We start from the raw sequence: 27,098 nt of genomic DNA on the forward strand, positions 1-27,098 counted from the left end.
TTATTTGCGGATAAATTTTTTATCTGCAAAAAAACAAAGTAAGAAAACAGAGTGACAAAGATGTTCACATTTTGTGCATTTCTTTGGTCACTTTTTAGCATTTGGTTGAATTACTCTTCACTTATGATTTTTGTGTGGACCTCCCGGCTCTTCACCCGCAGCTTGTTGACCTGGGACTCGGCAATGTCAGCCCGTTCCTCAGCCTCCTCTAGCTCGTGCTGGAGCTTACGGAATTTGGAGAGGTTGATGTTGGATTGTTCCTCCTGAGAATGGAGATGCATTTAGGAGGGAAAAGAGTTCAGAATTTCTAGTTTCTTAGATCAGTTGGTCTCAAATTTCTTTTTACTTAAAAATGCTTCACTCTAGTAAACCTTAAAAAAAAAAAAACTAGAGAAACGCTCTTGAATTTTTTTTTTTTTTTTGTATTAATTCCTCTCATGCTTCTTGAACTCATGGATAACAAGGAGGGACAGGTGACATTTGCTACCAAATTCCTAAAAGTTCTTCTTTTTAACATATAAACATCTTAGAGCTACTACTAAATATGTCAGCTTTCCAACCTCTTTTTTTTTCCAGAGTTTGGTGAATGAACCAAACCTTCTTAAAAAAAAAAAAAACAACAAAAGCCTTCTAAGAAAACCTATATTATATCAAGCTAATAACCTTGAATATAAATTATTGCCCCTTGAGTATTTGAGTGTAAATTATCGCCACTTAATACAATTTAGAAATGAAACAAAATTTGTTTCCAAGAATAGTCTTCAGTAGTCTCTGATGATGTTCGAACAGATAAGCAATGAATTTGGGAAGGGCGGTTTGGGTTTAGTCTTTAGTAATTGTCCTTTTTTAATCGTTGACAACTATTCAAAATATGGCATTCAAATTTAGAAATTAATAAAACTTAGAATTACTAAATAATAGAGCGTGAATAAAACCTCAGATCTTCCTGTTACAGATGAGGGAAGTAGGGGCTAGAGACACGTTAAGTCTCTCTCTCTCTCTCTCATTCGGCCCCCCTACCCCCTGCTTCCCATCCCAGACCTTAGAGGTCAGCAGAATAATGAAAACCACTAATGAACAGAGGAACTAATCTGTGATGAGTAGGTATATATATCCATACTTACATACTTAGAAAATTGGTATTTATTATTTCAAATAAATCATAGGCTGGGGAAATGAGATAAGGTAGAGTGCCAAGAATCTATTGGTCTGAACATGACCAAGACTGTCTGAGCTCCAGACTTAACTGTTTACTTGTCACCTTCACTTATGTATATGATGGTATTTCAAACAGTGTTTCCAGAACAGAAATGCTTTTTCTTTATTGCCTTGTGAATCTGTTCCTCCCTTAGTTCCCCATTGTAGTCCTTGTTGCACCATCCAACTGGTTGCTCAAACCATGAACTTGATGAAGTACCCTTGATTTCATTTCTGTCACCTTCCCAGGGCAACCTATTAGCACATCCTATAGTTTCTCCCTCCAGAATGTATCTTCAATCTCTCTACTCTTCTCTATCTGCTCCACTCTTGCCCTCAGGCAAGCCATGGGCCCATTCAAAAAGCCTCCTAGAATGTTGCCCTGTAGTCTACCTGTGTTATTGGACAATCTGTTCTCTACAAAGTAGCCAGAATATTCTTTTTTTTTTTTTTTAAGATTTTATTTATTTATTTGAGAGAGAGAATGAGAGACAGAGAGCACGAGAGGGAAGAGGGTCAGAGGGAGAAGCAGATCCCCCCGCCGAGCAGGGAGCCTGATGTGGGACTCGATCCCGGGACTCTAGGATCATGACCTGAGCCGAAGGCAGTCGCTTAACCAACTGAGCCACCCAGGCGCCCCAGAATATTCTTTTTAAAAAGTATAAACCAGGGCATGACTGAGCAGTTTAGAACCTCCTGTGGCTTTCTAGTGTCCCATTGTACTTAGAATGTGGTCTAGACTTCTTACCAAGGACTAGAAGACCATGTGATCTGCCTCCTCTCTCGCTCCTCAGCCCCCTCTCTACTGCTCTCTCTCTGTTGCTTTCTGCTCCTTGAACGAGACTCTTGTCCACTCAAAAGCATTGTGTTGCTCTTCCCCTTCCCTGGAACAGTTTTCCCTGGCTCATCAAGTGGTTGGTTTCTTCTCCTTCTTCAGAACGTTGTTGACCCTTTTCCTTTGATCCTTCCTCATTGTACCCTCCTTTCCTTTCCTTTCATCCCTGTAACTAAGCTGGCTTGGCCATGCCTAAGTCTGGGGCTGGGTGGGGGGGCGGATTGCGTGGTCACTCCAAGGGGTTCAGAACTCACCGCTTCCTCAGCTTGTCTCTTGTAAGCTTTCACCTTCGCTTGCAGTTTATCTACCAGATCTTGGAGTCTGAGCACATTCTTGCGGTCTTCCTCAGTCTGAAATAATATTTTGAAGAGTGAGTCTCTTGAAAGTACAAATACCATCAACATTTTGTTGTACATTAGCTTTTTGAGCCCTTGCAGAGTAGGGTGAAAACCTAGACAGGCCTTTTCCTTACCTGGTAAGTGAGTTCCTTCACTCTCCTCTCATGTTTGCGTAGACTCTTGACAGTTTCAACGTTGTGCTTCTGTTCACTTTCAACTTCTCCTTCAAGTTCACGGACCTGCAAGAAGGTAGGTATTTTAAAAGATATTTACTGTGATCCATTCACTCAGTGGATTTCTGCTTCTTCAAATGACCTGCAGTACTTCTTTTACTCTGCTTTATATGTAGTTTTGATGCCCTAGTCTAGTTGTGTCCTTAAAAGCTCTTGGGCAGCAAGGAACATTTCTCATTCATCTCTGTATGCCCCCAGTCATCCAGCAGTACGAGGTACTCAAACTTGTGCACTGGATTGGAATGAGGTGGGAAATATGCTGATCAGAAGACCCACCCTGGCCTCTAGTTTCTGGATCTGCTTCTTCCCACCCTTCAGGGCCAGCTGCTCAGCCTCGTCCAGACGATGTTGCAGGTCCTTCACTGTCTGCTCCAGGTTCTTCTTCATGCGCTCCAGGTGGGCGCTGGTGTCCTGCTCCTTCTTCAGCTCCTCGGCCATCATGGCTGCCTGATGAGCAGTAAAACAAAACCAGTTGAGAGAGCTGAGCTGGCACATCAGGATTCAAGTTTGACCAGGACCGTGTTGCCCTCTGCTCACATCAGTGATGGCCTTCTTGGCCTTCTCCTCTGCATTGCGGGCTTCCTGGACAATGTCATCCATCTCTCCCTGGATCTGGGAAATGTCTGTTTCCAGTTTCTTCTTGGTGTTGATCAGGCTGGTGTTCTGGTTGAAATATCAAATTTAGAAATAGTTAATACATGAGAGCAAAATTAAGATGCCAGGTTTTTTTTTATTATGTTATGTTAATCACCATACATTACATCATTAGTTTTTGATGTAGTGTTCCATGATTCATTATTTGCATATAACACCCAGTGCTCCATGCGAGATGCCAGATTTTTAGTGAACTCACAAACTAGTTAATTAAGTAATTAGTATTCCTCCTTGTTCCATAAATTATCTGAGATGATAATATGTTTTTAATGTGACTGGATGTCACAGTATAGATATTGTTAACCCACAAATATTAAATGTTTTAAATTTCATCCTCCATAAAACACTATGAATGCATTTTTAGGTAATGCCAAGATATGAGCAGGAATTTCATTTTCATTCCTTTGTATTTTTCACTATTGTGTTATACTCACCTGGGTGTGCAGGAGCTGGACGCGCTCACTGGCATCCAGGAGCTCCTGTTCTGCGATTTTCCTGCTTCTCTCCGTCTGCTCCAGAGTAGCCCTCAGCTCCTCGATCTCGGCCTGCAGCAGGTTGGCTCTGCGCTCCACCATGGCCAGCTGTTCCTTCAGGTCCTCCTGGCCCCGGAGAGCGTCATCCAGGTGGATCTGGGTGTCCTGTGGAATGAACGATCATTGAGACACCTCGTTCTCAGGGCTGCAGTCACCCCAGCCACTTTGGGGCCGTCTTTTGAACCCACTGACTTTGAGGATGCCTTGGGTGTTCCTGTAGTTCCTCAGGGCTTCTGCGGCCATGCGGTTGGCATGGTTCAGCTGGATTTCCATCTCATTGAGGTCTCCTTCCATCTTCTTCTTGAGCCTGATGGCATCATTCCTGCTCCTGATCTCAGCATCCAGGGTGCTCTGCATCGACTCCACGACCCTGATGTGGTTTCTCTTCAGCTGGTCAATTTCCTCATCCTTCTCAGCAATTTTCCTGTCGACCTCAGACTTGACCTGGTTCAACTCCAGCTGGATGCGCAGGATCTTTCCCTCTTCATGTTCAAGAGATGCCTTTAATGACAACAAGGGGTGACATTAGCAGGGAATGGAAGTTTATAGTATTATAGAAATAGGAATTAGTTCTTGCTCTTGTGCTGCCATAACACATTTTTATTCCATTGTTCTGGAAATTTCTACAATGTGTTGTTGATTTTATATATTTCTGTCTCCCCAGCTAGATAGTGCTCTTGAGGGCAGGGACCTTAACTTATTCATCTTTGTTTTTTTCAGTGTCTAGCACAGTTCCTGACGTACAGGTGTGTTAGTTGCACATATGGTCGATTCTCCATCCTCATACTAAGTACACAGAGTCAGAATTACTTTTCTTTTCTCTTAATTCAAGAATTTCCTCAATTCTTGCATGCAGTGGACTCTTAATTCCTCTTGTAATTGTTTTAGAATGTACAGTAAAATGTTTACCTCTGCCTCCTCTAAAGCAGCCTGAAGTTCAGACTTCTCTTGTTCCACTTGTTTCTTTATCTTTTCCAGTTCATGGATACGTTTCCCTCCTTCTGCAATCTGCTCAGTGAGATCAGAAATCTCCTCTGTTGGTGAGCAAAAATATAAAAATTTGTTCAGTGACGGAAAACATTTTTTCAGATCTTTTGTTAAAGGTGAGATGTACTCACGTTGCAAATTCTTATTTTCCCGCTTCAAGGTTTCAAGTTGGTCTAAAGATTCCTCATAAGCATTCTTAATCTTGAACAGCTCTGTGCTAAGGGAGCGGGACTCCTTTTGGGAAGCTTCAAGTTCAGCATGAGTTTCTTCATACTTCTGTTTCCATTCTGCCAGGATCTGAGGGGCAAAGAATGGTCCAAATAAAGTTGATGGGATGGACACCATCTATCCCGGAACGTGTTGGAGTTAAGATGATCAGGGACTGACAAATCATATGAATGAGAAGAGTAGAAACCACAGGCATTATGCCCCTCCACTGCTTACCGTGGAGCAGGAGCTACTGAGAACAGCCCTCAGGTAGTTTGAAGACTGCACACTGAAGGTAGCAGGCTGGCTTTCATCCTGTGTTGAGTACTGAGGCAGAGGCTACTACATGAGTTACCTTGTCGAAGTTCCTCTGCTTCTTGTCCAGGGCGGCACAGGCTGCGTTGGTTCTCTCCACGTCAATCATGAGGTCCTCCACCTCATTCTGGAGCCGCTGCTTTGTCTTTTCAAGGGAAGCACATTTGGCGTTCACAGCTTCTACGTGCTCCTCAGCATCCTGTAGACGTTGAGCCAGCTTCTTTCTAAAAAGTGAAATAAGAACAAGAGAAGTGAATGGCCATCAGCAGAACCGGATGCTTCAAAGTAGGTACAAAAGAGTGATTTCTACAGCCAGACCCCTAATACTTTGCTTTTCCAGCTTGTTTTGTAGGCCCAGTTCTGTGCTAGCTCATTCCCACTCTCTGATGAATTAAATACTGAAAACAGTCTAAATTTCAACATCACCATACTTCATCCTCAGGTTTTAAGGCCATCTGTGATCAGCCCAAGCCAACATTTTACCCATCAAAGTGGCTGGTTTACTCCTCCTCTATAGAATAATAATATCTGCCTTGAATTACTGTTGTTTATGTCTTGTCTCTACTGAATTTTCATCTCCAGAGGGTAGAGTGTATATCTTGTTCATCTTTGTTTCTTGTAGGCTGTCACACATATTAAGTGCTCAAATGTTTGATGAATTGAATTCAAATGAATGAATTCAACCCAAATCAAATATACTTGATTTTGGCTAATCATGTCCCTTATTTTTCCTGGCTTTTCAGTAATCATTTAATAAAAATAAACTTTTCCAAATCAATATCAGTTTTGCTTTGTGACCTCCACTCAGAGGCTCTTCTAAGGCATCCACCCACCATGATTCCAACCAAATGGTTGTACATGAGTCACAAGATAAACAACTAGATCTCTCCTGAAACTTCCTGTTGAATGAGTAGGTTTCTTCCTGTCCAGATTCTCCATCTTTACAGTTCCATCTTGAACCTTTGATTGCATTGAATATTTGGTCCTTTGTGAAAAGATGTGATTCCTTTCTTATTGCAGAATTTATGTTTTCTTTTTAGTCTTTAACAATATATGTATTTGCTCCCCACGAATAGCCATGTTTTAGTTCTCAGAAGGAGGAGCTATGTTCTGAAGCCCAGTTATTTTTCCCTTACACACCTAACACCTTGGACTGACTTTTCCATTAGTGGCTGAGAGGGAGGAGAGACACAAGAAAGTACAGTTAACACTTACTCTGTCTACACCTTTATAGATAGAATGATGTCAAAAATCCCCCTTTTTAAAAGTAGTCCTTCAGCTTCCTCTTGCCTTACTTGCTTTTTCTGCCCTCTAGCTTAATTTCTTTTCCTGCACTGCCTAGAATGTTTGTCTTGCTTTGGCTTATGTTCATGCATGTTTTTTCCTTGGTTTTTCAAATTTGTTTTGGGAGCAATGGACATTTTCCCATACAGTGCTTATGGCAGATGTGCTTTGTTAAAAGAGATATTTCCATTTCAGCTAAGTCTAGGACATACTTGGCCTCCTCCAGCTCCTCCGTGCGCTGGATGGCATCCGTCTCGTATTTGGTCCTCCACTGGGCCACCTCACTGTTGGCCTTGGACATTGCCCTCTGCAGCTCAGCCTTGCCCTCCTGCTCCTCCTCATACTGTTCCCGCAGCAGGTCACAGTCGTGGCGGGCTGATTGCAGGGCATGGGCCAGAGCACTCTTGGCCTGAGAACATAGAGATCAGAGACTTAATTTGATATCTTTCAAGTGACATTTAGTCCCTAGGATCCTATAGGCCATCAGAAGAAAATCTGTAGAAGTAAGCGAACACAACCTTAAAAATAAGGACAGTGACAAGTAGGGCTTACCTTTATTTCCTCCTCAAGCTGCCTTTTCAGTTCCTCTATCTGTTGTGTGAATGCTTGTTTGCCCCTTGAGAGCTGAGAAACTAATGAGTCCTTTTCATCTAGCTGGCGTGAATATTCACCTGTTAAGACCAAGATGGAGAAAACTCAACCTCACTTTGGAAATCAGAGCTCTGGATTAAAAACTGAGCAGGGAAAGGGAGCTGAGTTTGAAACATGTTGGCATAAGTATGGATTACAGCAAGCCACCAAACTCCAGTTCTGATTATGTAAAAATGAGAAGTATGGAAAGCTTGGAGGCTGATTACATACTTATGGGCAACACAAAATATTTTAGAAGATATTTAAGATTATTTATCACAGTAGAAATTGGTCAAGAAGCATGTAACAAGAGATGTTAGTATTTTTTTATTATGTTATGTTAATCACCATAGATTACATCATTAGTTTTTGATGTAGTTTTGATGTAGTTTTGATGTAGTTAATCACCATAGATTACATCATTAGTTTTTGATGTTTTGATGAAACATGATTCATTGTTTGCGTATAACACCCAGTGCTCCATTCTATATGTGTCCTCTTTAATACCCATCACCAGGCTAACCCATCCCCCCCCCAAGAACCCTCAGTTTGTTTTTCAGAGTCCATAGTCTAAGAGATGTTAGTATTTAATAAGAATCACAACTTTCTTTTTTTTTTCCATACCACTAAGTTATAGAAGGAACTTAGATTCTGAGTCTACAAGGAGCATTTGATTCTTTGAGAATACAGTTTTTTTTTCATGAAGTGTACTAACTACCTGTACAACAATAATAAAAGCCTGACTTTGAACTTTGTCCTAGAAAGAACAATATTTCAATGAATATGAAAGAGTAAAGTGGTTCTCCAACACTTTGATCTGCCTATTACTTTAATGGTCCAGATGACCCATAAAATAATTTCCATCTTGTTACCTCTCACTTGAGAGGTGGAACTTTGGTAAAAAGTTGGATGGATTGATTAGGGGACAGAGGAAATGCAGAGACTCTCCAAAAAATTCTACAAACATCACTTAAGGCTCCTGGGCTGGTTGTAGCACTGAATATTTCTCTGCATGACTGTGCTAGCTAGCAGCATTTGGCCAGACTTCAGGAAGAAGAGTGGAGTAAGTATTCCTGGATGGTCACTTCATCATTGTCATAGTCTGTCATCTTTAAAATGTGGATTACGGGGCGCCTGGGTGGCTCAGTCGTTAAGCGTCTGCCTTCGGCTCAGGTCATGATCCCAGGGTCCTGGGATCGAGCCCCGCATCGGGCTCTCTGCTCGGCCGGGAGCCTGCTTCTCCCTCTCCCACTCCCCCTGCTTGTGTTCCCTCTCTAGCTGTCTCTCTCTCTCTCTGTCAAATAAATAAAATAAAAATCTTTAAAAAAAAAATGTGGATTACATTACACAGGCTGTTGAGGGTAATAAAGTAATAAATAACCTGTGCAAGCATTTTGAAAAGTGCAAATACTGTGAAGCTACACTTTTAATTTGGTAACTTGATGAAAGTCAAATGTGCTTTATTTAAAATGTGTAAAAACAAAAGAACCTGGATCTCTTTAATGAAAGTCACAACTATAACAAAAAAGAGAGCAATCCATGCCGGTGGTCAGTGATATGTTCATAGTGGTGGTGACAGGTGCCTCTCAGGGGGGTATATATGTGATCTCAGTAAGTCAGTGCAGAGTTTTTCAGCAAATTAAGCATCCAAGGGAAATTTGTCATTCCAGGTCAACACTGGTAAATGGCCCACCTGATTCTGTCTGCAGACGCGCTCTCTGAGCCGTCAGGTCGTTGATCAGCCGCTGCTGCTCCTCTTCCTTTGTCTTAAGTTCGCTCACCTGATCTTCTAGAGTGCGACACATCTTTTCAAGGTTCCCCTGCATTCAAAAAGTAGTAGAAGGCATCTCAAGCATTTGGACCACAGGAATTTTCCATAATCCGAGCATTCCATAGGGGCTGGGGCACTTACTTATTTTGAGAGTATAATATCTTTACAAACAAAAACTCAGAGGCCTAAGATTATGAAGGAAAGAGTAAAAAATTACATAGTCCAAACATGCTACCAGTAAACTGCTTTGTGAATACAAGTCTTTACTCAGCTGGCTTCTCTTTGATAGGAGAATAATGATACTTGATTCAATTCTTGGCGATTTTTTTGAGAAGCAAATTATGTATTTGTGCTTAAGGGAGAAATCAGAAGCCTCATCAAGGTGAGGTGTTTTTAAAATCCCAAAATATATAGTTGAATCGTATTTCTTATTTGGAAGAGCTTAACTTTCCACTCTATATGTTCTTTGGGTGTGGCTGTTCTCATAACCAAGAGCCAGTGCTTCCCCCATCACACCTGAGTGCCTGTCTCCTGCTTGCACTGTCTGTAGTCTCCTTGTGCCAGTTACTAAGGATTCTTGAGCGGCTCACTCACACCTGTCTCACAGAAATCTCTTTAAGACTTAAACCATGATTGTACCTTGGCTTTGGAGACCGTCTCCATGTTGCTGGTGAGGTCATCGATCTCCATCTTCATCTCGCTCTTCTCCTTCTCCAGCTTCTGCTTGACCCTCTGCAGGTTGTCTATCTGCTCCCCGAGCTCGGCCACGCTGTCCGCGTGCTTCTTCCTCAGGGTGGCCGCCGTGGCTTCGTGCTGCAGGGTGGCCTCCTCCAGGTCCCTGCGCATTTTCTGGAACTCAGCCTCGCGCTTCTTGTTCATCTCGATCTGGGCGGAGGTGGCCCCGCCGGCTTCCTCCAGGCGCTCGCTGATCTCTTCCAGTTCCCGGGAGAGGTCAGAGCGCTGCTTCTCTGCTTTGGCCCGGGAGGCCCGCTCTGCCTCGATTTCCTCCTCCAGCTCCTCGAGGCGGGCCTGGGGGTGACACATCAACGTGAATGCCAACTCATGGCAGTTTTGATTCCTGGAATGTGCAGAAGAGGTGGGGGGTCCGACTCACTTGTAACTCCTTGATCTTCTTCTGTAGCTGCATTGCGAGGGCCTGCTCATCTTCAATCTTGCTTTGCAGATTGCTCATTTCAAACTCTTTCCTGTTAGAGGATCATTTTATGTCAGTCACAGATATAATAATATAGTAATTTCCCCATGGAAGTTTTGTCCTCATTGCTTACTTTTTGAGTTTCTCATCGAGTTGCTGCTTGTCATTTTCAACATCCATTGTGGATTCTTGAGCTAATTTTAGGTCTCCCTCTAGTTTCCTTTTTGCTCTTTCTAGATCCATTCGGATTTTCTTTTCTTGTTCCAAGGATCCTTCAAGCTAAAAGTTAATAATGCATGAATACAGTTCCTGGAGTGTTATCATCTTTTATCGCAGGTTGGACTTGTAAACATTTAACTCCTATCGAATCAGCAGCTTATTTTGATTTTTCTGTGCATAAGACAAATTTGTCCCATCCATTCCATTCCCTTTGCTGTTTACTTAGTCCAAGGAGTCATCATTTAAAAGTTGAAACATACCTCATTACCATATGATTACAGTAAATTACTAGGGAGATGTCATGCCTTCTGAATCTCCCCACTGGAAGCCATTGTTATTAGTGCTTCACCATACCCGTAGACACCGTAGCAATGTTTCTAAACCATGACTTTTGCCAGTTCCTCCCTCACCCAGACATTTACAGCAGGTTCTCTATTTGATATCAGATCACATTTAAAGCTGAATTCATCTTCCACATTCTTTATTTGGAATCCCCTTTCTCCCTGTGAGAGAAAACCTTATGGATGTTTACTACTTCTTTGCTCTTGCCGTGCTCCCGCTTAGAGCACACTCTCTATTTCTTCCCATGGCCATTTGCTTTGTGATCCCAACCAAAACCCATTTTGTTTGTACAGCTTTTCTTGGTAAACAGAATAACCTTCCTTTCCCCTAACTCTTTTTACCTATATTGTCTGTTACCTACAACTTTCTTTATTGATTTTTTTGACTCCATGGGTGTCCATCTTAGGCCTGTAGCAGGGATGATGTCCTACACTACTTATTCATTGGAAGCTCTTGAAAAGTACTCATTACATCATTAGAATGTAAACTTAGGCTTACTTAGTTTGTTACTAAATAAAAAATTATTTTTTACATGATGTTAGGCTTACATCATCTACTTGTTGTTCAAGCTTGATTTTAGCTTTGGTCAGGGTGTTGACTTTGTCCTCTTCTGCCTGCAGATCATCCAGGGTCTGCTGGTGGGCCTCTTGGAGGGCCTTCTTCTCCTTGGTCAGCTTTGCGATGGTTTCGTCCAGGCCTGCCATCTCTTCCGTGAGGTTTTTCACCTTGAAAAATTAAAAAGAGAAATGATATCTGCTCTAAAGCATCTTATTAGTAGGGTGGCAGAACCTCTATATGGTGGAACAGAATATGATTCCTACCTTGTTCTCCGTGGCATGCTTCTCCTTTTCAACCTTGGCCAGGGTCAGCTCAAGGTCGTCAATGTCTTTCTTGAGCTCTGAACACTCGTCCTCCAGTTTCCTCTTCTTGGCCGTCAGCTCGGCGTTGATCTCCTCCTCATCCTCTGCTCTCTCAGTCACCTCCTTGATCTTGGCCTCCAGTTGGATTTTGGTTTTGATCAGCTGGTCACATCTTTCCTCTGCATCAGCCAAGCTATCTGCTTCCTGAAAAGGGATAATAGACACTTTTAGATTTTAGTTCTCTGGACATTTTCAGATTTTATTAATATTTTGAAACCAAACAAGTGAATTGTGTTTTAAAGCCTTAGGTTAATTTTTATAAGCTTTCCATCATCTGAGAGATAATTATTGGGCACTTATTATGGCACTGCAGATTTTTTTAAAAGGGAATTTAAGTCAAGGTTCTTGGTGAAATTATGATACACTTCTATTTGCTAATAATGAGGTTCAGGACACACTGTCCCTAAATATGGCCCTTGGCATATTGTGTACCATAAACTGAAGGAGTGTAGAGAAAATGGCTGAAGTAGGAAGCCCACTCTGACCTCCTCTACTCACCCTTCTTCCCTGAAACAGGTCATTAAACTCCCATGTGAAAAGTACCCTTCCTGTACTAGGAGGAAGGAAGACATTCTTATCACCAGAGATGGGAATTGGGAGCCAAGAAGGCTGCATAAACAAACCTTGTTAAACTAACCTTTATCTTCTTTAGTTACTTCTTCACCATTTACTACCCTTAGCTCAAACCCCTTTGTCTTATCAATTCTTTACAAATCTATCATTTGTCTAAAAGATATACAATATTCCTGCTCTGTTTACTTCTTTGGGTCTTCAGTCTCTTGTAAAGGCTCCTGTGTACATGTAAAAATCAATAAATATGCGTGCTTCTCTCCTGTTGATCGATTTTTAAATTTTCAGACCCAGTCAGGGACCTTATTAAGAGGGTCCGGGAAAACTTTTTCCTCCCCTGCATGATGTCACCTACATTTAATGTGTTGGTATATAATTTCAGATCGGTCACCTTTCTTTATTTAATATTTATTTCCAGAAAAGCTTAATGTATGAAAAACAAAATGGTCAGGTATTGAGCGGTTTGCTCAGAAGGAGGGGTAATACCAGGAAAGTGACTTAAAGGGAAGATGTCCTACAGAGTAACTGGGAATTACAGGGAACACATGGAAGAAATAAGGGGAACTGAACATGTTCAAAGGTGGTGCATAGAGAAGTAGTGAGCATGTTTCTCATGAGAAGGAATAGGGGTTGGAATAGAAACTCTGTGGGAGCAGGGACTGTGTCTCCTGCTTCAAGTAGTATCCCTAGTGCTTGGAATGTCCTCATGTGTTTATTAAATGTGGAGAGTTGAGGGAATGATGCTGAAAAGAGATCATACTATTCTTGAAGGAGAGGAGTATGCTCAGACCAAACTTAGATATGCCCTACAGTTATTCACTGGTTCTCCAAGGTGTGATGAACCTCTCCTCAATTTGAAAAACCCTGTTGCACATGAACTACAGGGAAAGGCATAATGCCAACCTAGGTAGGAACAGACAGCTCATCTTTCTTTAAATTTTCTAGTTGAGTGTCCTAAGCCTAAATATCCACTGGACCAATGTCGATTTGTTTCTGAATTCAGAGGACTACAGGGTCACTTTCAGGGTTTAGGTTGTTGGTCTCAGTAGCAAACTGAAAGTCTCTTGTCATTTGAGTCACAAAAGTGGGTTAGACAGTGGTGTTTGATCAAATATTTCTTCCCAGTCTTCTGGATGTTTACTGGGACATCAGAACAAGATTATCAACCCCATCTCATGCTTTGCTTAAAAACTGACACTATCTGTAGAAAGTATTGCCATTATCCTTGCAATGACTCTATTCTTTCAGGTACTAGAGAGTTTCCAAAGACAGAGTTGAGAGGAGAGTTGCCCGTTGCTTTCATATTGGTTTCAAGTTGATGCATTTCCATCACAAGGTCTCCTCCCTCTCCACTGTGAATATTGTTCTTTTTTTCCACTGGTCTTATGTGCTCTTTTCAGTAGGGAGAATCTTATGGAGCAAAGATCACCTTACTTTTTGCCCACATTTTTCTAGGAGAAACAATAGGGGGGAAGGGGAAGTGCTTTCATTTTTTCCTTTTCAGCAGCAAGGGATACCTACTGCAGTGCTTGGTAGTAATGTTGTGTCTGGGATTGTGTAGAACTTCTAAGAAGTTGTGAATTAGGAAAGATTGATAGTCCCTTAGTTAGGTGGAATTTAGACCTTCCTCTAGCAACTGCTGAACTGAAATGTTAGCATCTGATTGCATGAAATGGGCTCTGATACTCACAGCTTGGACCTGGAGCTGCAGGTCATTTTTCTCTTGCATGAGAGCAACCATTTTCTCTTCAAGCTCTTTCCTTTTGGCCTCAGCCTTTGCAAGGCTTTCTTTGGTCTTCTCAAACTCTTCCTTCATGTTGGCCATCTCCTTTTCTGTCTCTGCGCTCTTGAGGAGCGGCTTGATCTTGAAATACAGCTTCATCCAGGGCCAGTGCTTGACGTTCATGAATGCACGGACATTGTACTGGATGCAGAAGATGGACTCTCTGTGATAAGAGCAGAAGTGGTCAAAGTCAGGTTCCAACAGGAAGCAGAGTTAGAAGAGCTTTGGCCAAGGAGGGCTCAGTAGAGTATCTCTATTAATACCTTCTCTCCACCATCTTCTGGTACTCCACTCTTGCCAAGAACCCTCTGCACCTGGCCTGGGTTCTAGTAATCAGCTGGGCCAGCTTCTCATCTCGCATCTCCTCTAGGAGCCCCAGAAGACCAGCTTTGAAAAAGACCTGTGTGTGGGAAGAGTTGTGGATCAGACACTATACGTAAACTTCAAAGGGACACAGATAGCATCAGGTAGGCTTTAGAGACCATTACCTTGGTGTGACCAAATTTATACTGGGTGTGGTCAACATCGATGGACCCAAGAAGCTTCTCAGAAGCTTTCTTGCTGTCAATGAACTGTCCTTCGGGGATAGCACTTGCATTTAATACCTTGTATCTGTTTAGGCCAAACAAATAAGTGATAGAGCTGTTGTCACCAACAAGACATCTTCTTGCCTTACTATAGAAATGACATAGACTTTGGGTAGTCTAGCAAACAAACAAAAAATCATATCCATGTCTTTATTCTCTGAATATCAAAGGTTGTCAAACTTTTGGTATGTCAATACAGAGTCTGTCAAATGTGTTTCTCTTTTTTTCAATTATAATAGAAAATACAAAGTATTTTTCCATCGAAAAAATTAAAATGAATAAAAGAACCTCTTAAGATAATTTGCAGTGAGAGAGTCTGACCTCTGTTTGAAGTCTGCATAAAGGATCCTGCTTGGGAACCCCTTCCTGCAGATGCGGATCCCTTCCAGCACACCGTTACACCGCAGCTGGTGCAGGACAAGTTCATGCTCCATGGCCCCTAAGAGGAAGAATACGCATGCCTTATTTCATGGTCTAAAGCAAACACACTGGAGCTTGTTTAGATACCAGAAGTGTCTTACCTGGAGTCTTGGTTTCATTAGGGATGATACACCGTACAAAGTGGGGGTGAGTGCTCCTCAGGTTGGTCATCAGCTTATTCAAATTCTCCTGTGGAATTTATGAATATTTGGTTTTAAAAAGCACTGTTTTCATACATTTCATATTTACAGACATAATCATCGTGACATCCGTGACATTGGCTCAATTCTAATAGTATGTAATTATAGGATCCAGTAGTATCTAACTCAGATACTATCTGAATAGTATCCAGATTTGAAAATGAGAAGTTATTTCTGGAATTTCCACATTCCCAAAATGTCCTTCTCTTTCCTGTTTTTGTGCATTATAAACATGTTTTTCTATTAGTTGTTGAAGTGGTCACTGCTGCTGAATTTCCTAGTATGTGTTGTAGATTTAGTATGATATTCTAAATGTAGGGAAATATTCTACCTGGACTTTCAGGTCTAGATGTGTGATCTGGCTTTAGAAATAATTCAGTGTCTTCTTCCAAATCTCTTATTTCTTTCTTTACCCTATTTTCAATTGTATCTGCTTCTCTATCACATTCCTATTCCTTATCCTAATTACAGAGCTGTGTCCTCCTACTCATTCCACAGAAAGTGGCCTTTTAGTGCCTCACTCTGGGAATTGGCAGAACACCAACAGCCATGTTACCAAGTGTGAGAAGTGTTTCAACTTGTGGAAGTCCTGGTTTTTCAGAATAACTAAACCTTCCGTTATTACAGATGGGATTGTCCTAAGAAAAGTAAATTTTCCTTCAAGAGCTATTTCTTATCACATCTGGTTTTTTATTTCCTTTGTTTATAATCAGCCTCCAATTCCCAACAGTGATCTTCTGTCTTTGGCTTTCAAAATCCACTCACTTCAGTTCTGAGCCAGTATATATCATTTGGAGGCTCCCACAGGCTCCAGCAAATCTCATGTTTTGCGTAGTCCTATCCCAGCAGAACCTTTTAAATGTCAACTGACCTTATTTCCTGGCCCCCAAATTTAATTTTATCATCTGATGCTGACTTCTGCAATTCACTCTCATCCCTCCTGACACCTTGTCTCCTATATACTGAGGTGTCTCTTCCAAACAACCCCAAGCTCTCTAAGACACTGTTCTACCACCGCCCACTGACCTGTCTCTTTGAGTCATGCCCAGTTCTGGAATCCTTACAAGATTACTTCCCTTTCCCCACAAATACAGTAAAATTTAAGTTCCTGAATCTAATAAGACGGAGCAAAGGAAGTTCGTACCCTGAAGAGAGCAGACACGGTCTGGAAAGAAGAACCCTTCTTCTTGCCGCCTTTCTTGGCACCGCCAGCCTCTAAGGGGGGCAGAGAGAGCACAAGCAATCATTGCACAGGCTTTCTCAGTGTATGTTTGATACATTAAATAAAAGATGACTTCTTTTGGAATTTACCTGCTTCAGCAGCTGCTGCCCCAGAGAAGAGGTAAGCCAGAGTCTTCATTGCAGACTTCTGGTACAGCCCGACCACGGTCTCGTTCAGGGGGTCCTTGTTCTTGTCCAGCCAGCCACCAATGTTGTAGTCCACGGTGCCGGCATAGTGGACCAGAGAGAAGTGTGCCTCGACCTTGCCTTTGGCAGGCTTGGGCTTCTGGAAGTTGGCTGACTTTCCAAGGTGCTGCTCATAGAGCTTGTTCTTAAAGGAGGTGTCTGTGGCCTTGGGGAACATGCACTCCTCTTCCAGGATAGAGAAGATGCCCATGGGCTGAAAGGATGAAAAGAAACAAATGCCTTTCAATTTTGTTTGCTTGTAGAAATAATATGTGACATCTTGATCCTATTTGAGTAAATTCATCCTTTAATTTCTTAGAGTTAATGAAAACTCATCCCTTCGGTCAGAAGTCGTTAAATGAGCAAATATTTATTGAGGGCCTGTTGAGATCCAGGTGCTTTGTCGGGCTCTGGGGTGTGGTGGCTCCTGGAGTTTATGTCTTGCCCCATGGCTCCACAGCCGTATTTCTCCAAGTGTGACTTGCAAACTGGTTGCATCAGAAACACTTGGTGAAAATGAAGATTCCAAGGTTCCATCCCACACTTCCTAAAAAGTTTTCCCAGGAGTGAGATTAGAGAATTCTTCAATTTTCTTAAGTACTTGTGGTGAGACTCAAACTGAAGTTTGAGAGCCTCTGCTTTAAAGTACTAGAAATTCATATTTCAGTTGCCAGTAAAAATGAATCTAAGGATGACAAAGGGATAATGAGTAAAAAATAATCTTTATAGTATGCTCTTATAAGGAAAGGTGGCTTTAAATATAAGGACTTGTATTGCAAACTATTGGGAAATGGAGAGTTCTGGACGCTAGAGAGACTATTCAGTCTCCTTTTACCAGAATGTCTCCCTCAGAGTTAGCAAAAGAAGAAGTTTTCCTGATTTTATTTATGAGTAGAAGTCTTTTAAGATTTTTCTCAGTGGTCTAATCTGTGATGTGAAAAAAGCAAGCGAACCTTCTCAATGAGCTCAATGCAGGCAGCCAGGTCCATCCCGAAGTCGATGAACTCCCACTCGATGCCCTCCTTCTTGTACTCCTCCTGCTCCAGCACGAACATGTGGTGGTTGAAGAACTGTTGCAGCTTCTCGTTGGTGAAGTTGATGCACAGCTGCTCCAGGCTGTTGAACTAGGTGTTGCAAATAGCAAGGAGTTTGAGTGAGTCTGGAAAACCCAGTGGGGATTCAGCAAAAGAGACACAAAGAGGAAGGGCCTTAAAAAGGCCACTTATTCAAACAACTCACATCAAAGATCTCAAAGCCGGCGATGTCCAAGACCCCGATGAAGTACTGTCTGGGCTGCTTGGTGTCTAGCTGCTGGTTGATGCGGGTGACCATCCACAGGAACATCTTCTCGTAGACGGCCTTGGCCAGAGCGCCCACCGCGTTGTACACCTTCGTGGACAGAGTAGCGATCGTTGATGCTACAGAAGACATGCTGTGAAGGCCTGGGACGGGTGTCATTCATTAAGGTTGCATACTCACCTGCTGCACAGTCTGGCCTTTGGTGACGTACTCATTGCCGACCTTGACCCTGGGGTAGCAGAGGGCTTTGAGCAGGTCAGCAGAGTTCAGACTCTGGAGATAGGCCGCCTTGTCAGCAACTGCAGAGACACAATTCACGCACCCCACATGACCTACTGTGGGCCCCACAATTCATCAGGGCTTAGTGATGAGTGAAACATTTTATAGAAAGTCTGTATGGGGGTGAATTTGCATACATTCATCAGAAGCTCAACTGTAAAGAAGACACGAATTTGGAATGAGCTTTTTGTCTGTATTACCTTCAGTGCCGTCTGGCTCGGCTTGCTCCTCACGCTGCTTCTGCTTGAACTTCATGTTCCCATAATGCATCACAGCCCCCGTGAGCTTGTAGATGGAGACTCTTTCATCAGAGGTGAAGCCCAGGATTTCAATGGCACTCTACCAGGAAAGATGAGAGGACAAAAGGGCAGAAGACACTAATTTATTTAGGAGAATTTATACCATATCCTTAACCATGCCTATAGAGGGGTGTTATTGTCATTCCCATACATAATGGATTTCAAAAAAAACAACTGTATGTGTAACTTACATCTGTGGCCATCAGCTCTTCTTGGTCATCAATGCTAGGGACGGTGATCTCCCCTTGACTGACAAAGGCATAGTCATATGGGTTGGTGGTGATCAGGAGCATTTCTGGGTACATAGAATTCAGGGTATATGTTTTACATTAGAAGTTGTTAATAAAATGATTAACTTCTGCCTTATACATTTAAGCTCCTTCTTACCAATTAGATCTGGCTTCTTGTTAGACATGATCTGATAGAAAATGTGGTAGCTTCTTTCCGCCTTCAGCTGGAAAGTAACTCTAGACTTCTCCAGAAGATCTGCAATGAAAAGAAGACACTGGTCAGGGGGGAAAAATTATAAAGTTCCGGAACTGATTTTGGAATTTGGGATGATTAACTAAAAAATCTCACTGGCCTGTTGAGATTTCAGCTGAATGTTGTGCCTCTACAACATAGGCTACATATTTTGCTTCTACAGACACCATTACTGGTGCTCTTACCACCTCTAGAAGGAAACTAAAGCATGTCTGGCCCAAGACATAGACATTTCTCTTGCAGAAGATCCTTGACATTTGGGATATAATTGATTATTATTCTTATTTTTAAAGATTTTATTTAGGGGCGCCTGGGTGGCTCAGTCGTTAAGCGTCTGCCTTCGGCTCAGGTCATGGTCCCAGGGTCTTGGGATCAAGCCCCGCATCGGGCTCCCCGCTCTGCGGGGAAGCCTGCTTCTCCCTCTCCCACTCCCCCGCTTGTGTTCCCTCTCTCACTGTCTCTCTCTGTCAAATAAATAAATAAAATCTTTTGGGGAGCCTGATGCGGGGCTTGATCCCAGGACCCTGGGACCATGACCTGAGCCGAAGGCAGACGCTTAACGACTGAGCCACCCAGGTGCCCTCGATATAATTGATTCTTGAGAACCCCTCCCTCCTCAGGGTCTTTTCTTGCTTTATAACAGAGAGAGCACTAAGAGCAACATTTATCAAGTCTCAGGCTAGGAAGAAGTCACCTATTCTCAACCTGAAGACAACTCATTTACCCTAGTGAAGTGTTGTCTTAGAGAAAGTTGAAATCCATTCTGAGACTGGAATATCTCAGACAAGCCCCATGGCTTTTGGCAGTTCTTACAGAATCATTAGCTCATGACTGGGATAAAGCACACTGTGGGCTATGGATAAGACTGGCATTAACCATGGGCATGTTTGGCACCAGACTCGTGTTTCACAGGCTCCGGGCTCAGCAGGAGCTGCAAAATATTCCTCCAGACCATCATTTGTCATTCTTGGATTCTGTTTAGGAGGTCCTGTTACTCACATGTTTCAATATCAGCAGAAGCCAGTTTTCCCGTGGTACCGAAGTGGATCCTGATGAATTTACCCTTGCAAGTAAAAATGATGATGTTATATGCAAAACTTGAAGCACTCGAGAAAAATGAGATGGAAATGATAATTCAGATGTGCTTTCTCTGGCACAGAAGGGCTGAGAACATCCCTCTGTGACCAGGAGACTTACAAAGCGAGAGGAGTTGTCATTCCTCACAGTCTTGGCATTGCCAAAGGCCTCTAGTAGAGGGTTGGCGCTGATGATTTGATCTTCAAGGGTCCCCTGCAAAGGCAAGAGCAGTCCTCACCTCTGGGGCTCCAGAATTCCTGAGAGCACTCAGAGTCTTGAGTCTGACCCCAGACCCACCTGTATTTTGCCAGAAGTAATTTCCTCCTTCTTCTTGTCCCCAGTGACTGCAATTGTTGCAAAGTACTGGATGACACGCTTGGTGTTCACAGTCTTGCCCGCACCAGATTCTCCACTGTTAAACAGAGACCAAACATACATGAGGATTTAAGCTATGTGACAAATGAAAGTACTTCCATCATCAGCATTTACTACCTTATGCGTCCATCTTTATATGTCTTTGTCAGTTTCTCTTAGCTCTTTCTCTTCAGCCTACTATAGCTCATATTACTTATGTTGTTTTGCACTGACAAGAAGTAGGGAAATTCATTCATTAATCACCTAACGCATATTTCTGGAAAATGTGCCAGGCTCTGTTCCAAGTGCTGTGGCCTGAACTTGAAAGGTCCAAAAGGCAGCCACCCAATGACTATATGGGAAATGAAACCGTAAAAAAACTCTATGATAAACAATACGTATGTTCTTCAGTTTCCTTAGACTAAAGACATGGCTTAAGTGAAGCCTTTGAAGGACTAGACATTTCTCAAGGAGGCCTTAAAGATGGGCCACTGGGAACATTCCCAACGGCTCAACGTTCAGAAGGCTGTATATGTTGTTCACTGCCATGTAGCGGGGTCCTGGCCGTGCACAGAGAGAGGGTTCATTGCCCCTACTCTTAGGAAAGTTCTGGGCAGCTTTTAAGACTGGACTAGTAAATTACAAAGTTTAGGACATTGTTATTTTATATTCGGATGCAGTCTGAACCCTACAACGAAGTACAAACAGTATCCAGTTCCAGGCTGACCAGCATTGCTTCAGTATGGGGGCACTAACTAATTTGTTTTAGTTTGTCGTTTTCCCAGTGCAAATAAAATACTAATACATCCCAGAATAGTAATACATACGTGATTAAGATGGACTGATTCTCCCGATCTAGAAGAAAAACAGTGGACAATCAGCATCATACCAGTTACGCAAACAGAACTTTCTATAGGGAAACACCTGGGGTGTTGAGTATAAATACTGTGTCATTTTAAATGGAGTTTTTAAATATATTATTGTAAAGTTATATATATTATTCTTAAACCTCTTAAGTTGAAGAGAAACATAAAATGTTGTTATATCTTAAATTCCTTAAGCCCTCATAGTAAGTGTGTCCTGGTTTAGTACTTTCCACAGCCAGACACATTCTCTAGTTGTCAACTGTGAATTTCAGTAGCATACTCTCTGCTAATTCATGCATACAACTAAAAAATGCAAAATATACGAAGGGTTTGGACTGTAGTTTAATAGGTTTAAATAGTGTTCATCAAGCCAAGGTTGAGATTTAGTTTCTAAATGAGTCAACTGGCCTCACAAAGCGGGGGGGGGGGGGGGGGGGAGTATCTTATGGCCACAGCCTGCAACCCTAACTCTGATCAGTCCTGCCAAAAGTATGCCATCAGGTGAGGGAACTGCCTCAATCAGAACAAAAATCCTTTTAAGGGAGGAGAAAACAACAATTTTGTTTCTGTGCATGTAGCCTCCAAATACCATTTTCATTCAAAGAGAGGCTTTCTTCTCTGAGATGGTCTCTGATGACTTTAAAGGTAACAGTACTCCTAAAAGCATCAAATTTGTAGTCAACAGGACACTTAAGCACAAAAGGATTGAACGTATATTTTTCATTTCCACTCAATGTGATTCTGCCGTTACTTAATCTTAACTATTGTTACTTAAATCTATACCATAAATTATGTATTTCCAAGGAGGAGACTGCAAGCAAGTTAAGTTTAAAGGGATAGAGGAGAGCCGAGGCGTGGCCTGGTAAAATCATGGAGGTGGGGTCTGGAGAGCTAGGTTTTAGTTCCAGCTTTGACGGCATATCCCTCTGCACTTCAGTTACCTCTTCTGTACAACCAGGGGCTTGGATTAGATTATCTCCGAAGATCTGTTTAGCTTTAACACTTTGTGACTCTAGGTGGTCAGATAATTTGTATGAGAAGCACTTGAGCCACTCACCCGTCAGCATGAACTGATAGGCGTTGTCAGAGATGGAGAAGATGTGGGGCGGGGCCTCCTGACGCTTCTTGCCTCGGTAGGCTGTCACCACCTCTGCATTGTACACCGGCAGCCACTTGTAGGGGTTGACCGTGACGCAGAAGAGGCCTGAGTAGGTCTACACCAAAAAGAAAAAGAAAAGGAATATAATCATCTCATGGGGACCTTAGTAATCTACTGTTTTTCAAAACTATTCATTAGCTGCATGAGCAGAAGGCCATGAGAATGAACTCACGTAGATCATCCAGGCTGCGTAACGCTCTTTGAGGTTGTACAGCACAGCGGGCTCGTGCAGGTGGGTCATCATGGCCATGTCCTCGATCTTGTCGTACTTGGGAGGGTTCATGGGGAAGACTTGATCATCTTTCACTGTCAGAGTCTGGTAAACAGGGAAGATAACGGCTCATGTCAACTGAGAGATGGAACACAAGAATTGATAAAATGTGGCCGGCTCCAGGGACTCTACTCACCGCTCCAGCTTCGGTCTTCACCGTCGCTTTCCCTCCTTCTCTGCTCTGGATGGTCCCTTTCACAAAGGATTCTTTGGGCTCCGCCACAAAGACAGATGTCTTGGCATCAAAGGGCCTATTCTGGGCCTCAATGCGCTCCTTTTCAGACTTTCGGAGGTACGGAGCTGCCTCCCCAAAAACGGCCATTTCCTGGTCTGAACTCATGGCTGCTGAACTCAGCCCAGTCGAAGACCCTGCCTGGAAGGGAAAGAAAAGATATTCTAGAAATTCAGATATTCAGTGTCACATTTAGAAAAAGAAAACATTTTTGAGTCACTGAGCAGTTGAGCACTTAGCATTGTGTTGAGTATGACCACCTACCTCCCTGGCTTGGCTGGAGATGAAATGTCAGTGTTCGTGTTCTGTGCCAATGCTGATAGGTACTTAATCGAGCATTTGCAGAGACTGTAGTTTCTGGCTCACCTGCCGTAGGATATTGTAGCTGCTTTCTCTGTTTTATTTGGTATGTATATTAATTTCTATATGTGGCCTGTGATTGGCTTATACAGAACACAAGCTAAGATGATGGCAGGGTGTCCCCTAGCTCTTTCATGGAGAGCTGTTATCTTCCAGTTGGATTATAAGCACCTTGCAGGCAGGGAACACTTCTTTCAAGGCATCCTTCATACCTCTTAGGACACATGCTGGATACAGGGAAGGGCTCAAAGCTGGCTTTGTGAATTAAAAGTACAATAGATTTATGTTGTGAAAATTCCACAGATTTTTGTACGTAATGAAAATCTTTTCATTATAGATTTGGATTCATTATAGATTTACAAAGGCTACCTGATAAAGGAAAGCAGAAATGTAGGGAGATTTGCTTTACATTGTTTTGTTAAAAAATTATTCTATTTTACATTCGTTTCTCTTGTTTCCATAATTTTGAGAATTTGGCTTTTTTACTTGTCCTTAGTATTTCTCAAAGACTTACTATAAAATATTATTATCTGTTTTCTTGCTTTATTACTGAGATTCTCATAAAAATTTCACAAAACTTTCTTTTCAAGATCCATCCATCTCTTGCCGCTTTAATATTCATTAACCCTGTCAATAATGATCAGAGGTAATTTGTTTTATAATAATAAAGATATTTTCTTCCAGAAAAACTCAAAGCACTTGTGTAAACTTTTCTACATTTTCCCATTCAAACTGCAGTGATTTGGATAATACAAAATACTTTGTCTCGCTGAAAATGCTCACAATCATTTTTCATAACATTTAAAAATGTTTTTCCATTTTATAGACTGTGAAACAACATGCGGATTTAAGCTTTTTTTCCAAGGCAAGGAGTCCGTTCATTCAGACAGCATTTCAGGGTTGATTTTTTTTTTTTTTTTTTTACAGTATATGGTGCTGAGGAAAATCTGTAATATAGGAAATTTACATTTTCTCTATAAATGAATAATAACACCAAAATGTTGTACTGCATGTTGTAAGTTATTTAAAAGACAGACTGCAGTGCTGGAAATAGAAAAAAAAAATTGTGTATAAAACTCCTCAAAACTCTAAGAAAGCATTTAAAGGTATTGCAGAGGATATAAACGAATGAGAATGAGTTTCTGAAGTCCCTCTCAGAATTTTTCAAGGGAAGCATGATCAGCCATCAAATGAAAATGCTTTCATATTATAACCCCCTGGGCACCCTCCAACCACTGCAGAAGATTTCTTGCACCCGGTGAAGAATGAGAGGAAAAAAAAATCAGTATCTTACCTTAGAAATGCAACCTGGAACTGGGTCAGAACTGTAAGAAAAAGAGTGAATTTCTTCTGGTTAGACTCTAACCATTCCCAATAATAGCGTAATTCTTAAGTGAGAGTCAGGAAATGACTGGGAACACTAAAACAGCTAATTAAAATTGCTACGGAGTAAGTTGGTGCCTCCCTGGAAGAACTGCCAGGGGCAGTGGGAGCCAGGATGTGTGGCATGCAGGCGGGCAGCCAGATATCCCTACCGTCTTCAGACAGAGCCCTGTCCTCACGCACACTTACCTTGAAGCTTTATGAGGAAAGACAAGTCATACCCATTCCAAGGGTACTTTTATAGGGTCAAATATGGAAAACACGTAGCCTCCTCCTCTTTCTTAAAACATATTTGGCAAAACATGTTTTTGGCAATGAAGGCCTCCAAGCATAATTCCCCTCATATTAAAGATGTTTGGATATAATTAGAAGTATTTCCTCTCACATTTGGTTAAGTATATGAATCAATCTCCTATAAATAATTCGAGAGCTTGGCCATGTGAAAGCGATCTGGCTTCGGAATAATGTAAGGTGTTGTTTCAAAGACGGCTACGTTCCGCAGTCCCTGCACTTTTGTTGCTGTTGCCGTGCAGTTTCGCCAAGTCGCCTGCCTGTGTGTGAAGCCTTTGCAACTGCCCGCACAATTGCACATTCTAGACTGGGAAGGGAACTTGCTGCTCTTTACCAGGGTGTTAGAAAAAGATTATCTGTTCCTCCCCAGAAGGCACCAAGTTTTTTTGTTTTTTGTTTTTTTTTTTGGCTTTGTCGAGGGTGTTTGGAAATGTGATTTTAAAACTTGCTTCATAACAAGCAGCCACACACAGTTGCTTTTGTTGCCTCTGGTCAGCTGCCCCTGATTCATTGTCAGATCAGACCACTCCCACCTCAGGCATGCTCCCCACTGCTTTGCGTCACCAAGCTGAGATGTCCTGCTTCTCTCGCTTTGAAAAAATGCAAGTTGCTTGTGAAATCCTGTTTCCTCTGTGAAACTCGGCATAGGAAAATATTAGAAAACAGGGCATATCTCTGTCTAAATATGCAGCATCTAAGGCTTTTCCATCAGCTGCCCAAGGTATACATTTCACATTTTGCTTACAAACGATACCTGAATGTTGTTTTCTATTACAATGTTTAATTAAAAAAAAATGATTTTATCGTCTCTTGTCTTGTGTCTCTTTATGTCAGCCTTGTCCGTCTGGGACGGAGACCAAATTTGCTTCATATCCCCTGTTTTGCAACAGTTCCTTTATTATTATACATACATTTCAATCGATTTAATGAAACAGATCGCCTTAGGAAAGCAGATATCTGGAGATACTGGTTGTAATGGTCATGTGATATATTACTGATTGGAAGGGACCATCTAACCCATATTCCTCATTTGACTAAGAAAACAGCTGAGATCCAAAGAATAGAAGAGAGTGACCACAAATCACACAGCAGCCTAGACCCTGGGCACTTGATTGGCATGGCAGCCCAGTGTGCTTGCTGCTACCAATCTTCTACCTGGAGTAGATTAAAGCCATCAGGAAGGGTCTTCCAGGAGACATGCATCTGATGGGAGCCTTCCTAGCCAACCCTCAACCCGATTTGTGGCCACAGGTATAGCATTTTTACTTCTTTACATATCCGTGTTGTTATTGTTTTTTTTTTCCCCCCACATCCATTTTTTTTTTTAGCAGGCATCTGAAAAATGTGGGCAATGCTTCTCAGGAAGAGAGAACATTTTCATAATGTTCTCAGTAGGATTTGATAGGAATTTTAAGACCTCCTTTTGACCCGTGCTGGATAGGTTTTGCAGTAAGCTTGTTATAAGACATTGTGTTTTGCTTATTACTGCCAAATTATAAGGCACTTCAGCATTTATAGGTGATGTGGAACAAAGTGAAAGATGGGCCAAAGAAGGAAGAAGGGCGATCCCACACCCTTCCTTGGGTCAGTGGGACAATGGGAATCCTAATTACCTGCTAAGCTGTTCCCACATGTCTGATTCTCCCACGGTGCAATTTAAACCCATATACTCTTGCTTTCCATTCATATGGGTAGTTACCACTTAGCTTTTCCTTTATGCTGTCCAGGAAGGTTATACTTTGGGCTATGTGTCTCAACGGAATCCAGTTTAAAAAATCTTGATCATCTAGGAAAACTTCTCTGAGTAATTCAGATTGCTACTATTTCTGCGTTTTGCACCAAAGTTATACCGATGGTTATGTGTGTTGAATTTACACCCAAATTGTCTATTTTAGGACTCATATTTTATGGACACTTCTGATAATTTATTTTGGCCCTTCACATGATTATAAAGGGAGCCATCAAGTCTGGAAACATAGGCTAATAAATAACTTACTGATATTACATTATAATATATAAAATAATATTCCCTTGGCCCCAGACTTGAGAACCACCTTGTAGCTTTCATAGGGAGAAGGGTCACATCTCACTCATGTCGTACCCATTACCTGGTGTGCGTTCTCTGAATATACAGTATATGGATATTCATGATGAAAGTCT

At 42.0% G+C, this 27,098-nt stretch overlaps 1 protein-coding gene across 1 annotated transcript; it reads right to left on the minus strand.

The window, feature by feature from the left end:
* Positions 1–25,354, minus strand: LOC144378711 (myosin-1). The gene is made up of 40 exons (XM_036100102.2): positions 24,837–25,354; positions 24,559–24,589; positions 22,809–23,045; positions 22,574–22,717; positions 22,300–22,456; positions 21,204–21,231; positions 20,320–20,434; positions 20,143–20,235; positions 19,945–20,008; positions 18,850–18,948; positions 18,654–18,757; positions 18,364–18,502; positions 18,065–18,183; positions 17,825–17,974; positions 17,539–17,709; positions 16,490–16,799; positions 16,323–16,393; positions 15,080–15,167; positions 14,880–14,997; positions 14,460–14,583; positions 14,235–14,371; positions 13,879–14,134; positions 11,520–11,762; positions 11,247–11,423; positions 10,271–10,416; positions 10,099–10,189; positions 9,624–10,013; positions 8,907–9,033; positions 7,136–7,254; positions 6,796–6,992; positions 5,340–5,523; positions 4,909–5,074; positions 4,700–4,824; positions 3,983–4,291; positions 3,692–3,895; positions 3,141–3,266; positions 2,880–3,050; positions 2,505–2,609; positions 2,287–2,382; positions 1–263 (listed from the first exon to the last, which is right to left on the minus strand). Exons 3-40 carry the CDS (start codon positions 23,010–23,012, stop codon positions 111–113), a joined length of 5,820 nt encoding a protein of 1,939 aa, XP_035955995.1. The 5' UTR covers positions 23,013–23,045; positions 24,559–24,589; positions 24,837–25,354; the 3' UTR covers positions 1–110.
* Positions 25,355–27,098: the final 1,744 nt, after the last annotated feature.

This window comes from Halichoerus grypus, chromosome 2 (assembly GCF_964656455.1).
Source record: "Halichoerus grypus chromosome 2, mHalGry1.hap1.1, whole genome shotgun sequence".
NCBI classification, from domain to species: Eukaryota; Metazoa; Chordata; class Mammalia; order Carnivora; family Phocidae; genus Halichoerus; species Halichoerus grypus.

What these genes read in the sequence shown, in the direction of transcription:
- LOC144378711 (XM_036100102.2), bottom strand. Translation starts at nt 23,012, where the DNA reads ATGAGTTCAGACCAGGAAATGGCCGTTTTTGGGGAGGCAGCTCCGTAC. An exon ending in GCATTGAGCTCATTGAGAAG is followed by an intron (nt 16,800 to 17,538) that starts GTTCGCTTGCTT and finishes TCATCCTTTCAG; the next exon opens with CCCATGGGCATCTTCTCTAT. An exon ending in TAATGAAACCAAGACTCCAG is followed by an intron (nt 14,998 to 15,079) that starts GTAAGACACTTC and finishes TCTTCCTCTTAG; the next exon opens with GGGCCATGGAGCATGAACTT.